Genomic DNA, 14,785 nt, shown 5'->3' with positions numbered 1-14,785 from the left:
AGAGAGGGCGGGACGCAGAGCGCGCGGGGCGGGGAGGGGGCAGGCCGGCGTGGGTGGAAAATGAGGCTCCCGGGGCGCGGGGGTGGGAGGCGAGGTCTGGCGTCCTGGCGGGCGTGCGCCGCACGCCGGCGGGCGGGCCGAGAGCCGGCGACTCCGGCTGCGCTCTCGTGTGCGCGGCGAGGGCGGGAAGGCTCCGCCCCGGGGAGGGAGGGGGCGCCGGATTAAAGGCCACCCAGGCGGGCGGGGACCAGGACAGCAGCCCTCACCCAGAGCGCACTCAGCTCCGCGCCGCCCAGCGCGAGTCCCGCCGGCCCCGCTGGTCCGGCGGCCCCGGCGCGGCACGTCCCGCAGAGCGCAGCAGGGCTCTCGCGACCGGAGCATCTGGACAGGGCGCTGAGCGGTGGCGGCGATGTCAGGGCGCGGGGCCCCGGGCCCCGGATGGGGGCTGCTGCTGGCGCTGCTGGCGCTGGGCGAGCTGCCGCGGGCGCAGGGCGTCGAGGAGATGCCTGGCGGCGCGCCCGGGGAGAGCCAGGGCTTCCAGGTGGTCACCTTCAAATGGCACCACGTCCAGGACCCGTACATCATCGCGCTCTGGATCCTCGTGGCCAGCTTGGCCAAGATCGGTAAGCCGGCCCGGGCTCCGTCGGCGCGCCGCGGCTTCCCTGCCCCCCCACCCGCTGGGTCTGCGGGTCCCTTCCTGCGCCCCCGCCCCCGGCGGACAGAGCCGGCTGCCTGCGCCGCCTTCTTCACGCGCTCCGCCGGGTCCGTGGTCTTCCCTGTGGAAGGGGCGCGTCCAAGGTCGGTTGCCCGGCGGTCCCGTCGGGGAGCGCCGCGGCCAGCCCCGGGGATTCGGCCCTTGGGTCGCTCAGGGCGAGGCTCGGGGACTGCGAGCCTGGCCGGGCCCGGAGTGGCAGTGCTCGTGGCCGAGGGTTACCCGGTCCCGGCCGGGCGGGCGCAGCCTCCTGAGTCCCCGCGTCCCCGGGTCTCCGCGGTCGGGACTCCCTCTGCCCCATCCAGGCCAGCAGATGTCGCGGACTGCTCCGCGCTGGGGCTCCCGCAGCCAGGTTTTCTGTCCCTCGGGCTTGTCGGGGCTGTTAGTGCAGGAGAGAGGGAATGTCCTTGCCTTCAAGCGCCAGAGCACTCCGTCCCCAGTGCAGAAAGAAAAATGGTGTCACCAAGATGAAAGCCGGTACCGTCCTATTTACAGGAGCAAGTTTTCCACTGACGGTGTTTCTCTCTTCAAAATCCTGGTCTGTCAGATTTCTCTCCTCCTGACTGGCTCCACTGAGCCAGCAAAGTGGGAACTGCAGGTAACTCCCGGGCAAGGTGACAGGAAGGTCAGCTTTCTTAAGAGCCTCTGAGGACCAAAGTTTCAACGTGTTGATCAACACCAGGGAGGGTCTTCCGTGAGAGGGCAGGTGTAATTAGTAGGTGGAGCAGGGGAAACCCTGTGAGGGGGTCTGAGGACTCCCCCCTCACCACAGAGCAGCCGGACGGGGATGGGTCCGCAGAGGTTTTGGAATGGGGAGGGGCCGGGGGTGCTGGCCTCCTCAGCGGGGCCAGGAGGGGCAGGCTCTGGGGAGAGGCGGTCAGAGGACTTTGGACCTGGCTTTGGGGGTTCCTGGTGTTCCTCGGCGGCTGGTTACAGCTCGTTTCTCCTTCAGCCCTGCCTGCCATGTGTCCTGCTGTGCCAGCGACCTCCCTTTAAGTCTCTCGTTTTGTTCTGTTTCTTTCAAAGCTCTCCGGCCCCTCTGCCTCCCCGTTTCTCCTCCGGTGTGTGTTTAGTTCCTTGGCCCTGCTGCCCAGTCCTTGTGCCCAAGCCGCGCTCCACTCCTTGGCTTTTTTGTGGGGGATTGTGACGTCAGGAGTGAAATGTCGACACCGAGAGGCGGTCTCATGTGCTGTGTGTCCTCTGGGTGTCTCTGCCGCAGGGGGCTTGCCGACACTGGCCACTTTCTACTGGCCACTTACGGGGCAGGTCCAGCCTCACCCTGGGGCTCTAGGAGCAGCAGCCCGTCCTGAGGCTCCCCTGGGAGCTGACCGGTTTCCGGGGCAGAGCGGGGGTCTCCTCCTCAGCCCCCTTCTCTCTTCTGTGAAACCACAGATACGTGCAGGGTGGACCCATGACACTCCGGGGGTCCCCACCTGGGACCTGGAGCCCCCCTGTCGTGTAGAGCGAACGTGTGCTTCCTGTGCAAGCCCAGCCCCAGGTCCTGCACCTGGAGGTCCAGTGTCAGTTATTCACCCAGGAAGAGCCTGCCCTGAGGTCTCCTAAGCGCTCAGCTCCTCCAGAGGGGACCTTCTGCGGGGGGGGGGGGGGGGGGGGGGGGCCTGCTCCCACCAGCTCCGCCTCTCGTGGGCAGGGCGGGCCCAGAATGTGTTTGTCTGCGGCCACTTCAGTAGCTCCGCCTCCCCTGGGGCTGCTGGCCCCATCCGAAGGGGAAGGGGGGCCAGCTTGGGTAGAGGCTCGGCGGGGGGCTGTAAGGGAACATGAACAGGACCCCGGAGAGAAGACCCATGGGGCCGGCCTAGCTGGCCTGGGAGTGCCCTGCCCCGGGCCAGGCCTGGCCCCGACGCTGCCCACGCTGTCCTGCACTTGGAGGGTCCTGCTGTGACGGCAGAGGGTCTCACCCGTGAACAGGCTGCAGAGAGGGACTCTGTTCTCCCATCTTAGAAAGCAAGCTGGGACCCTCCCCAGGCCCAGCCCCCTCCCAGCCATGCCCCTGTCCTCTGGAACCCACTGCACTGACCCTGCCCAGGTCCCCAAGGCTCTCCGGGGGGCTCAGCATGGGCTTCACGTGACCCCGCCTCTAGCCCAGCAGGTGTCTCTGCACAGACATCCCCCCGCACCTGACGGAGAAGAGGAACAGGGGTGGCTGCTGAGGCCCCAGGTCCCTATTCGCAGACGCATTTGGGCCTGCCGGGTCCCTACCTGCTGTCGCATCTTTAGGAAATGCAGAAGGGGATGAAGCCAGGGAGGGAGCTGGCCCACAGCTCCCGGCTGGGCCTGCAGGGCTGAGGTTGAGGACTCTCCTGCACTGGGGGCTGTCTGCCCCTGGGTGTATGGGGAAAGCCCTGGCCGCGGGTGGGAACTGTGCTCCCCAGGGGGCCTCGAGTCTGCAGCCACTCACACCAGGATCAGTCTGGGCCTTGGACCAGGTTGGACTCCCTCTCCCTCAGCCTGTCCCACCTCCTCTGGCCTCCTCTGGGGCCAACGTCTAGTGGGCTGGGTGGGCGCGCTTCGGCCGCGTGGGATGGCGAAGCTGTGGCAGCAGTGGGCGGGGCCCACCTGAGGGTGGGGATCCAGGCGGTTTCGGGAGACAGCCTGGAGGTGGCGGGTGACCAGGGTAGGTGCTCCTGGAGGCCGCCAGGGAGACCCCGTGTGTCGTGCTCTGGCGCCGAGCCGGTGGGTTGAGGGCTCCGCTCACTCCTGGCCGGAGCTGCTGGAGCGGTGACTCGGCTTCTGAGCTGCGGAGCCAGAGGGGCAGGCGGACTCGCCGTCTCTGCTGTTTCTCCTCTCCCTCTCCGTCTCCTCTCTCTCTAAGAGGGCGCCCCCCCCAGATCCCACCCCCAAGGAGGCAGGGGGCTGCCCCCACACCCCGGCAGGAACACTTCGGGAAGAGCCCGGAGCCCGTGGGTCCCCCGGATCCAGAGAAGGAAGCAGCTGGGGTGTGTGGCGCTGGCCCAGGCGTGCCCAGCAGCCGTGGTCCTCTGAGATCCTCGGCCTCTCCCCCATGGCCCCCGGGGTTTTGTGAGTGCTTCTGTTCCGTGCTTGGTCACCCCCTCCCTCTTCACCCAGTCTTGGAGGAAGAGACCCCGGCGGGGGGCAGGGTGTGTCTTTCCTAACCAGCAGAAGCCGGACGTGGTCCCCCGGGCACCCCGAGGAGTTAGCCAGGGCCTTTAGGGTCACGCGTGCGACCCTATCTGCACACTTTACCCGCTCTGCCCCTCCGAGACTGCAGCACCTTGGCTCCTGGAGACGCAGGTCCCTTTTCCCACCTGTGCTCCAGCTGGAGCTCAGCCTTGGGGTCCCCCTCTGTTCGGCTGGACGTGTCAGCCGCTGCCTTCTCAGGTCAGACTCTGCTCTCCAGGCCCCTAGACCCCGATTCCCGTCACTTGCAAAGCGCCTTCGCTGTGGCTTCTCCTCTGGTCCAGCCCCAGCCCTTGCCAGGGGAGGGGCACAGCCCCCGGGTGCTGGGACACCCATGGCTCTTGTCCAGAGCACCTGCCACATTGGTGGATTTCTCTGAAGTTCAGCCTTCGGGCGCTGGGTGTCTGCCCTGGGTTGTGCTCCCAGGCTGTCGGGGAGTGGTGGACAATATTTACCTCCTTGGGTTGACACCAGAAGCTTGTGGTTTTCGCTCCGTGTGCTCTGGTCCTAAGACCAGAACCCCCATCGCTGCACCCAACCCCTGTCCCTCTTTCCTGTGGGCTCCCCGGCGCCCTCCACCATGCTCTCCTCCCTGTTCCCACCAAATTTCCCTTACACCGCAGCGTGAGCAGCAGGAGTCTTCGGTGGACCCCATCCTCCCAGGAGTAGACGAATCAGTGGGCCCTAGTGGACCCCAAGCCTGGCAGGACAGATGGAGTCAAGACCCATCATCCAAGGTCTTGGAACCAAGGCCTCTCCCAAGAGTGTCTATGGGAGGGACATTCTGTGCTGAAAGTGTAAAGTCTCATTTGTCAGGAACTGCCCATGGGAGAATTAGCCACGGGCTGTCAAACAATCCCCTGCATTTGGAGCTAAGGCACCTTTGTGGAGTATCCTGAGGAAGAGGGGCAAAGGTTGGGAAGTGCTGATAGCCCCAGTCCTGCCTGCTTGGCAGAAGGAACTCTCCAGGGATTTTCCCATCCAGCCCACTCCCGCGGTCCAAGAGAATTACAGCAGTGTTCCCAAGACTGCAAGTCCCAAAGGTCACTGACACCTGCCGCTGGGCTCTCCCAGTCCGGTGCCCGATCGGCCTCACGTTTATTTCTTCCCAGCGTCTGAGTCCCTTTTGACAGCAAGTTTTCCCAGGAGCGTGTGGCAGAGTGGGGCAGGGGGCTCAGTGTGCGGTGGACCAGGTCAGGGCTGGTGGTCCCGGGCTCCCTCCATGCCTCCTGCCTTCCCTCTGAGAAGGGACTCCTCCAGCCCTCTCTGCGCTGGAGCCCAGAGTGGGTGGTGACCTCCCTGGGCTGAGGTGGGCACTGCTGGGGCCCCGTCCCCTGCACCAGGAAACCTTGGAGGCGCCTGGGTGCTTTCCTGGCGTGAGGTCCGCTCCACTGGGGTGGCTTTGTGCCCAACCCCCGCCTGCACCTTCGCTCCCAGCCAGCCCCCGGCCTCCTTCCTGACCTTGCTCGGTGTCTCCTGCCCCTTCACCATCCCTTCTTCCTACTGTGAAGTCTGTCTCCTCCGTCTGCCCAGGGCAGGGGGAAGAGGGGCGCTGGCGGAACCCAGGTGCCTACAGAGCCCATCAGACTGGGGGAGTTGAGCTCCAGCGGCCTGTGGGCCGGGTGGGGATGGGGGAGGCACAGTATTAGTGGGGGGGCGGGGTGGGCAGGAGACTGGCGGGGTGGCAGAGGCCCAGGGAGCGCCGGGCACGGGAGCAGCAAGGCCCCGTGGGTGCGAGGCTGTGGCCCGGCTGGCTTCCCTGGGTTCTAGCTGAAGCCCGGCCGCTACCCCCCCGTCCCCCCTGCGGCCAGACCAGGAGCCCCACCCACCAGCATCTCTCCCCACTCCTCTTCTGAGCTCAGAACCCTCCAGCCCACTGGGGTCTTGAGGTCTCCCCTCAACACTGGGGTCTGAGCTCAACCAGGTCAGCTCTGCAGAGCGGGGGGCTGTGTCTGTTCGTTCCCGCGTGTCCCCAGTGCCTGGAGGCCGGCCTGCCCCGGCAGCGCTCCTGCAGGTATGTGTGCGGACGCGTGTGCTCGGCCGGACGTGCACTGGACGGGTGGCTGGACAGGCGTGTGAGTGGGTGAGGGAGCGGACGCTCCACGGTGGTGTGGGCTTCGTCCAGACCCTCGAGATGCCAAGCTCCTTAGCCAGATTCTCGACCGGAATTGCCACACAGGCACACCCGGTGACCGCCGCAGGCTGAGGGCAAGGCCGCATCAGCTTGGAGCACCGTGGGCTGTAGGTCTGAGGCGGGGAGCGCTCGCCCGTGCGAGGCCCGGCCTGAAGCGGCTCCCTGACGAGCTGAGTCGGTCAGTTCACACCCAGTCCTGCCTCCTGGAGCAAGACAGGGCGGAACAGGCCCGCAGGTCCCCGCTCGCAGGCTGCAGACGGACGCCTGCACGCCCTCTGGGCGGAGCCTGGACTCGGGCCCCAGCCGCGCAGTATCCCCGGCCCAGGACGACATCTGGGCTCGAACGTTTGATTTATTCTATTAGCGCAGCCCAAATGCTTGATTTTTAGCGGCCACAACAGCTCTGAGCGCTAGTTTAACATTCATCTTACAAACCTTAATGCTGCCACGTGTCTGGCACTGCTGCAGGCCACGAGGACACGGCTTCCCATGAAACAGACCCAGACCTCCCTCGGGGCGTGTCACACCCCCCGGAGCAGGCGAGTTCAGCCGCAGGGTGCATGTGTCGAGTCCTGACGGAACAGGGAAAGAAGGGAATAACGCGGGTGGGGAGGAACGAGCCCTAAGGGTTAGGGGGACGTTTCCAGGGTCCAGACGGCCCTGCAGAGGCCCTGAGGTGGCCGTATGGGGGCATGTTTGTGGGGCAGCTGAGGAAGCCCCCCAGGAGAGGCGTGGCAGGTGAGGGGCCAGCGGGTCCACCAGCCACACGCGTCCCAGCGAAGTGGGGCCTTGGAGGCTTCTGGGCCGAGCACCCCGACCCCTCCGGGAGGGACAGGACCCCAAGGGAGAGATGAGGGTGGGTCGGACCCATCACCCCCTGAGCTGAGCTGCCCCGTGGTGGTGTGTAATGTTTGCAAAATCCCTCTGATTTTGTAAGGTTCTCCCCATAAGCATGTTCAGAACAGACAAGCCGGAAAAGTGGTGCGTACCTGCTCAAGGATTGGAAGGGGGAGCCGGGTCTGCCTTCCGGAGACTCTGAACGAGGTGTCTGAGCACTAAGGGCCCCCCAGCCAGGCCGTGCTGCTCCAGCCTCTGCGCCCCCGGTGTCCCAGGACAGGGAGGGGCCTGGTGCCGCCTCGCCTCTGCCGGGACCCCGGCTCTGCCAGGCCTGACCCGCCTGTCAGGGCTGAGGTCCCACTGCAAGGCACTGGGCAGCACCTTGAGGTCATGGGGTCTTTCCCTGGAGCTGGCCGCACCTCAGGTCCACATCTGTGAGCTGAGCGTTCGCTCATCGGTTCTAGAATGAATGGAGAGGCCCCAGGGTTTGCCAGACACCGGGGTTCAGAGTCCAGGCTGAGGGCTCAGGTGGTGGCCAGGGTGTGGGCTTCCCCTCTGCGGGGCAGTCGAGATGGGCTGCAAAGGGAGGGGCCGGCAGAGCAAGACGGGCTGGCGGAGGCAGGGCCGGGCGGAGACGCCAGCCCCGGGGCCCCAGCGCTGGTGGGTGGGAAGGTGTCAGGGCCGCCGCAGCTCCGGTGGGGGGTGGTCAGGGCCGGATGGTGGAGAGGTGGGACAGGCTGGAGGCTGTGGACTCGGTGGGGGGGGGGGGGGGTTTGAGCTGAGTCATCCCAGGCCCCTGGTTGAACCCTCTGCTTCCGGCACAGATGTGGCCCTGGCGGGGTGGCCAGCTGTCGGCTCGGCAGGGCGTCCTGTGAGCCTGGACCTCCAGCCTCCAGGGCCGGGGGCAGACCAGGATCCTCTAGGGCCCACCCTGTGCTCGCGGAGGAGGCCGCGGGCTGGAGGGCGAGGGCCAGGCTCCGTTTCCTCCTGGGTATACCAGGAAGCTTCCAATGAGTTCACCACCTCCTTAGCTCTCTTGCCAAAGTCCAACTGGTTTTGAGTTCTCAGCTGGGAAAGGCCCGGCGTGAAAGCTGGAAGCGGCTGCTTCTCACAGCTCTTGGAAGCACACAAAGGGCGGGAACCACCAGCTCACGGGGCTCTGTTTCTGCTCAGGTGTAGCGGGCCCTAGACGCGGGGGCACAGCGAACACGGGCCTGCAGCCTCCCAGCCTGCTTTCCTTGGAACGTGGCAGCGCCCCCCTGCCCGCTGCTCGCTGTGGACCCATCGAGGCAGGGCCGCCCAGAGGCCTTTGCACCTGCACGTTTGTGCTGGTGCCCGTGGGTTGAGGGTCTCACCTGTGGCACTGAGATCTAGTCCCCAAGTGGCCGTGGATGCTGGGGGCCTGAGGACCTGAGGTCCCCTCGTGTGCCTCTGGGTCACCCTCTCCCTAGCGGGGTCTGTGAGGAGTGGGTGAGACAGGCCTGGGGCTCCGGTCGTGCTCACGTCGTCCTCACCCCACACAGCCAGCGGGAGCACACGGGGCCGTGAGGAGACCCCCCGGCCCCACTCCAGCAGGAGAAGCCGGGCTCCCAGGGGCGTGCTGGGAAGAGCCTGCCGGTGGTGGAGGAGGCTTGGCCCCCCGAGAGCTGTATCCTGGGGTCACAGAGACCTTTCTGCTGCAGAAGCCGCCAGGCACCCCCAGGGCAGGGCCCCAGAGCAGGCCTGGGGGCGGCGGTGGGAGGGGTACGGCCTCCCTCCTGCTACTTTGCACAGGCCAGTTCGGAGGCCAGGCTCTCCGGGAGGCGGTGTCACCCGCACGCAGCACCGGCAGCGACTCAGTAACCGAGCAGAATGTGCGAGGGCACCTCCACGTGTGACTGCTAACCCTAACCCTAACCCTTCCACATCCTGAGGTCATGGGGGGCAAAACCTTCATTCTCCTCCTTCAGCTGACAATCCGGACGGAGACCCGCTGCCTGGTAGCCTGGGGCGTGTCGCCGGCCTCAGACTCTCATCAGCTTCTGGGAAGCCTGGCGAGATCCCCGGTTCTCAGTCCGGTTCGGTCTCCTGGGGGTCGTCGGCCCAAACATCTCGAATCAGAGCTTCTGGGGTGAGGCAGGGACCAGGCCCAAGCTTGTGGGTCTCCAGGGTGGGCAGCAGGCGGAAGCAGATGGCCGCTGCCCTGAGCAGGTGCCACCCGGCTAGGCTCCTGGAGGCTGCCTGCAACCTCACAGAATTTGAGGACTCCCCAGGGCCCCCCCACACTCTTGCACCTGCCTGGTCTGCTACTGCATCTAAGAGGACTTGTGACGGCCTTGCTATGGGCAAGCTGCTGTCCCCTCTGACACCTCAGCCTCCTCAGCAGGGACACGGCCAGGTTCAGCACGTCCCTGGGGTGCAGACCTCAACAGGTGCTTACAAGGTGCCTGGCGGACCTCCTGTGAACGCCGTAGTTGCCCTGCACAGCACCCGGCCTTAATAAGAGGGCAACGAACAATAGTTGAATGAAAACGAAAATGCCAAGACAGTCACGCGGTAACTACGGACACTGAGTCTGAGGCGGGCGGTGGGAGCCAGGACCTCGTGGCACCAGCAAGGGCAGGGGCCAGTGTCCTTTGATGCCGGGTAAGGAGGGGACTGGGCAGTCCTGCCCCCCGCACACCTGTTGCCTGCAGCCTCGCGGTTCCCACCTGTCCTGGGATGGGAATGATTCTGTGGACTCGGCAAGGTGCTGGCTTTTACCCAGTGAGTTCCCAGCTGGAGAGGGCGCTGCATGGAGCCGGCCAGGAGTGACCTCCCTGTGACCTGGTGTCGGCCCCAGGCAGGTGCACCTCAAACCCCGGCTGGTAGGTGACCCTCTCGGTGCTGGGGTCTCCAGTACAGTGTCGCTAGGATTTGGGGGGTCATGTGACCGCCATTTAGCAATATAATTAGTGAACAGAGCAGGGCTCAGGGGTGAGTGTGTGAGGTGGGGCCTGTGGGCACACACCCACGTGCAGGCCGTGAGGGTCCAGCCCCCCCCGCTCATTCCCCCCAACCCCGTACAGCCTGGCTTCCTGGGGACGGACTACAGAAGGAGGGCAGGCTTAAGCTTCTGAGAAGGCCCTGGATGGAGAACGGCGTCTGTTGTCAAGATCCTTTACTCGTTAGCTTGCTAGGACCAAGAACGTTCCGATGTCAAGGGCGCCCTCAGCCCCGAGCCCTGTGCACGGCCCGCCTCGGGGGTCTTAGGGGAGCACATCCTGGCCCAGCACCCCCTCTGCCTTCTGCCAGGGCACCCCAGGGAGGCCTGGCAGATGCAGGGTGAGCACACGTGGCCGGCCGCCCAGGGGCGAGGACAGGCTCCTTTCGCCAGACCGGGGGAGACAGTCCAACCCGACGGCCCCCCCGGGCCCAGTGCTCTGGGACCCTCTTCCCAACACGCCCGTCCCCCCAGCCTCTTCCAGCGGGTGCGGGGGGCGGAGACCAGGGGAATTTGTCTCTGCAGCCCCCGCAGACCCCCGCCTGGCCCTCAAGGGCACCCAGGGAACTGGCACGAGAGCAGCAGCTCCGGCGGGCTTTCCATTTACGATCCTGGTTTGCTCACGATCTGGAGAGATTCCTTTCAGTGTTAATGAGCTGAACATGCCTGGAAGGCAGGTGGAGTGAGCGCCCTCCCAAGCCACCAGCTGCAAGTCACTGCCGTCCTGAGCCGTGCTTGTGGCCCGTAGCCACGGGATCTCGGGGGAGGGGGGCCCGAGGCGGCCAGGAGAGGAGCGGGAAGGAGGCCGGCTGCCCAGACGGCCTGTCCTCAGAGGAGGCCTGGCCCCAACCCCGCGCCCGCGGTGGCCGCCTCTGAGGACAGGCCGCCCGGAGCGCGTGGGACCACCGCATCCCCGCCCACCCCCACCTGCAGGAGCCCCGGGGCCCGCACTTAGCTGTTCTCAGCCTAATCCACGCAGGCCCCACGGCCTGACTGTGGGAAGTTAAAGTTAAACGAGACAAATCGTCCGCTGTCCGGGAGCAAGGTCCTCTGCTTCGCAGCCGAGCACTCATCTGCACCTCCTCCCGGCAGCCTGGCCTGGGCCCACCCATCGGGGGCCCACGGGGTGTGCGCAGGGGCGGGGCGCAGGGCTCGCAGCCTCGGCTCTCGCCTCCCGTGGAGCCCCCGGGCTCCGAGGACCCTGCGTCGGGTGGTCGTCGGGGCCCCTCCTTCGGAGCAGGGAGAGGCCCGCAGGGGTGAGGAGAGGACGCTGGTCCTGGCAGCGAGGCCGCGGCGCCCCGGGAGGGACTTTCTCCCCGGGGAGGTCCTCTCGCCCCGAGTCGCGTGTGAACGGAGCTCCCGGATCTCGGCGAAGCGCCTTGTGCCGCAGACTCGAAGGTCTGAGATTGCCATGCACCAGGGCTGACCGGCGCCGGACCGCGGGTCCGGCACGTTGCTGGCTTTGCCGTCGTCGCCGGGGCCGCCAGAGCTGGTGTCTGAAGCTGGTGCCATCCCTGCTCGCGCACACCCACACTCGCGCACACCCACGCTCGCGCACGCCTCCCTCACCACCTGCCCTCCTTGGCGCCCCGCCGCACACCCCCCAGTGGGCAGGCCCCCTCCCGGGCTGGCGTCCCGGGTCCCGGACCTCGCTCTGCTGGTCCGTGGGACCCCTCCCTGTGGATGGCAACAACACCCTTTGCAGTAAAAAGTGGGGCTTTTGTTTGTAAAAGTTCTGGGGGAGCCTTCCCGTCGTGTTGGCGCGGTAGAATCAGGACGGATGGTTGACGCTGGGGGGAAGTTGCAGGCTGACGGCACCAGGTTCTCCCTCTGGGTGACAAGCAGGCGTGTTTCCCAGCCCTCCCAGCCCGCCCAGCCCGCCTTCTCGTACTCGGTGTGTCACCTCCATCCCTGGCCTGGCCTCCTGAGGCCACATCCCAGCGCGAGGCCCACCCTCCAGAGGAGCACCCACCATGGCTGCAGAGATGCTGGCTTTTAAAAATTAGTACACTGAATATTTTTAGTTGTAAATTTACAGGATCATTGAGCAGAGAGTTCAGAGAGTTCCCTGTACTCCCATCCCCATTCCCCTCCCCCCCCCACACACACAGTTTCCCTGTTGTCAACATTTTGCACTGGCACTGATCATTGGTTACAATAGAACCAATATCAATACGTTATTATTAACTGAAGTCCAAGGTTTACACTAAATTTCCATCAGTGTCATACAATCTATGAGTGTGGACAAATGTCTAATGACGTGTATCTACTTTTTTATTTATTTCTATTTTGTGGAATCTTAGTTCCCCAGCCAGGGATCAAACCTGTGTCCCTTGCATTGGAAGCGCGGAGTCTTAACCACCTGACTGCCAGGGAAGTCCCACCCGCTGAGGCTTTTACTGTCTCCACGGTCTTGCCTTTTCCCAGAATATCCTAGAGTTGGAATCCTACAGGATGCAGCCTTTCCGACGGGCTTCCCTCACTTAGTCACATGCATCTAACGCTCCTCCACGTCTTTTCGTGGCTTGATGGCTCACTTCTTTTTTGGTACAGAACATTCCACTGTCTGGATGGACCACAGTTTATCCATTTACCTGCTGAAGGACACCTTAGCTGCCTCCAAGTTTTGACAATGATGAATGCAGTTGCTATCATCATCTGTGTGCAGGGTTTTGTGTGGACATAGGGTTTTAACTCATTTGTGTAAATACCAAGGAGCATGATTGCTGGATCACATGGTAAGAGTGTGTTGAGTCTGTAAGAAACTATGATACTGTCCTCCAGAGCGGCGACGCCCTTCTGCGTGCCCACTGGGGTTCCTGGAGCTCCGTGTCGTCACCAGCAATTCGTGTGGTCAGTGCCTGGACTTTAATGATTGTGGAGGATGTGCAGTGGTGCTGTTTCCGTTTGTGTTGCCAACAGCGCACGGTGTGAGTGTCTCTTCGTGTCCTAACTTCCGTCTGCACTTCTTTGGTAAGGTATCTGTTTAGACTTGGGGCCCATTTTTCAGTTGGGTTGTTTTCTGATTGAGTTTTAAGAGTTGTTTGCATATTTTGGATACAAATCCTTTATCACATGCGTGTTTTGCAAATACTTCATGCCTGTCTGTGACTTTTTCCATTCTCTTAGCTTTCACAGACACTTCATTAATTTTAAGGAACCCCAACTTATCAGTTCTTTCTTTCATAGATCATACTTTTGGTGTTGTGTCTAAAAACTCATCTCCAGACCTGAGGTCATCTAGGTTTCTCCTGTTTTATCCTCTGGGAGTTTCATAGCTTTTGTAGTTTCATTTCAGGTCCCTGATCCATTTGAGTTGATTTTTGTGAAGGGCGTGAGGTCTCAATTCATCTTCTGTGTGGACGTCAGTTGTCCCAGCGCCATTTGTTGAAGAGACTGTCTCTGCTCCGTTGCGTTGTCTTTGCTCCTTTGCCAAAGATCAGTGACATTTATAGGGTCTGTTTCTGGGCTCTGTTCTGTCGGTTGATCTATACGTCTATTCCGTCCCCGACACCGCACTGTCTCGGTTACTGTAGCTTCACAGTAAGTCCTGGGGTCGGGTGGCGTCCGTCCTCCAACTCGGTCCTTCTCCTTCAATGTTGCCTTGGCTGTTCTGGGTCTTTTCCCTCCTCTCCATGTTAATTTGAGAATCACTTTCTTGATATTCACTTACAATAACTTGCTGGGATTTTTTATTGGGGCTGCATTGTATCTGTGGATTACGTTGGGAACTGATATCTTGACCATATTGAGTCTTCCTCTCCATGAATGTAGACTCTCTCTCCATTTATTTAAATCTTTTTCAGTTTCTTTCATCCAAGTTTAGAAGTTCTCCTCATACAGGCCTAGCACATACTTTGTTAGATTTATACCTAAGCGTGGCTTCTTTCGGTGCTGATGTAAACGGTATTGTGTATTGAATTTCAAATTCCACACGTTCGTTGCTAGCTTATAGGAAGCAATTGACAATCTATATCCTTCAGGCTTGCTATCATCACTTACTAGTTCCAGGAGTTTTCCCTTGACTCTTTGGGGTTTTCTACTCAGATAATCACGTCACCTGGGAACACAGCATCTGCCCTGCGGCCCCGCCCCCAGCAAGGCCAGTGTGCTTGCCCTGCGGCTCCTGGCTTTGCTGCCATGTGTTGGGCATTTCAAGCTATCTTGGCCGGGACCAGACATGAGGTGGGCAAGGCGGGAAGGAGCTGTGATGTGAGCTTCCCAGATGTGGGGAACCTGCCCCCACCCACGTGTTGCTCCCTGAGTTCTGACGTTCCCACCAAGGTTTCAGTGCCATACACTGTTATGACGACACGAGACGTAGCCTGCAATAGCACGGATCACTGTTCCATTTCCTGCACAACCGTTCGTTTTACCTAAAGTTAATTATTGTCTGGGGTCGGTGGTGCCATTTTCTATGTACTTAAGTAGCTCCCTGCCCCAGACCCCTGCGGGCCGCTGTGCCACACAGCACTCCAGCCCCCGTGTCTGCTGCTTTGTCCCGAGACGCCAGGTCCCTGGGCTTCCCTCTGCCAGACACAGCACCGACCCTCCCGTCACTCTGCCCTCCACGGGGCACCCCGCCTGGCATCCCATGCCTTCTGTCTCGGGGAGCCCCTCTTTGGTGGACTCCTTCTCCATCAAACGTGACTTCCCCCCCCCCACTTCCTCTGGGGACTGGCTGTGCAGGAGAGGGTGACATCGACCGTCCTGAGCAGACTGATGACCTACTGGATTCATGCTGGGGACCCCCTCCCCTCTCCCCTCCCTCCTCCCTCCTCCTCTCCCCAGTAATGATGTGCTTTGAGGCAGATCTCATTTCATCTGTCGAGCTTGGTCCCTGGAAGCACAAGCCTTTCATCTGGAGATGTTTGTGGCTGCTTCGTCCGTGTGTCTCCCTCTGTCCCTCTTCTAGCTCCTTCTGAGAGAACCTGTGTCGTCCTCTTTCTACTCTTGAATGTCCTCTCCTGCATTGGTGTCT

At 62.6% G+C, this 14,785-nt stretch overlaps 1 protein-coding gene across 2 annotated transcripts in view; it reads left to right on the top strand.

The window, feature by feature from the left end:
- Positions 1-214: 214 nt before the first annotated feature.
- SLC9A3 (solute carrier family 9 member A3) overlaps positions 215-14,785 on the top strand; it is a 37,343-nt gene continuing 22,772 nt past the window's right edge. The window contains exon 1 of one of the 2 annotated variants that reach the window (XM_065874126.1): positions 215-623. In XM_065874126.1, coding sequence (XP_065730198.1) covers positions 410-623 — 214 coding nt within the window. In that variant the 5' untranslated portion in view covers positions 215-409. The remainder of the gene's footprint in view (positions 624-14,785) is intronic. The other variant, XM_065874127.1, reaches the window with a different exon arrangement.

The sequence above is a fragment of the Phocoena phocoena genome, chromosome 3 (assembly GCF_963924675.1).
Source record: "Phocoena phocoena chromosome 3, mPhoPho1.1, whole genome shotgun sequence".
NCBI lineage: Eukaryota > Metazoa > Chordata > Mammalia > Artiodactyla > Phocoenidae > Phocoena > Phocoena phocoena.
The sequence above is the reverse complement of the archived record's forward strand: the minus strand, read 5'-3'. Positions and strand labels throughout refer to the sequence as shown.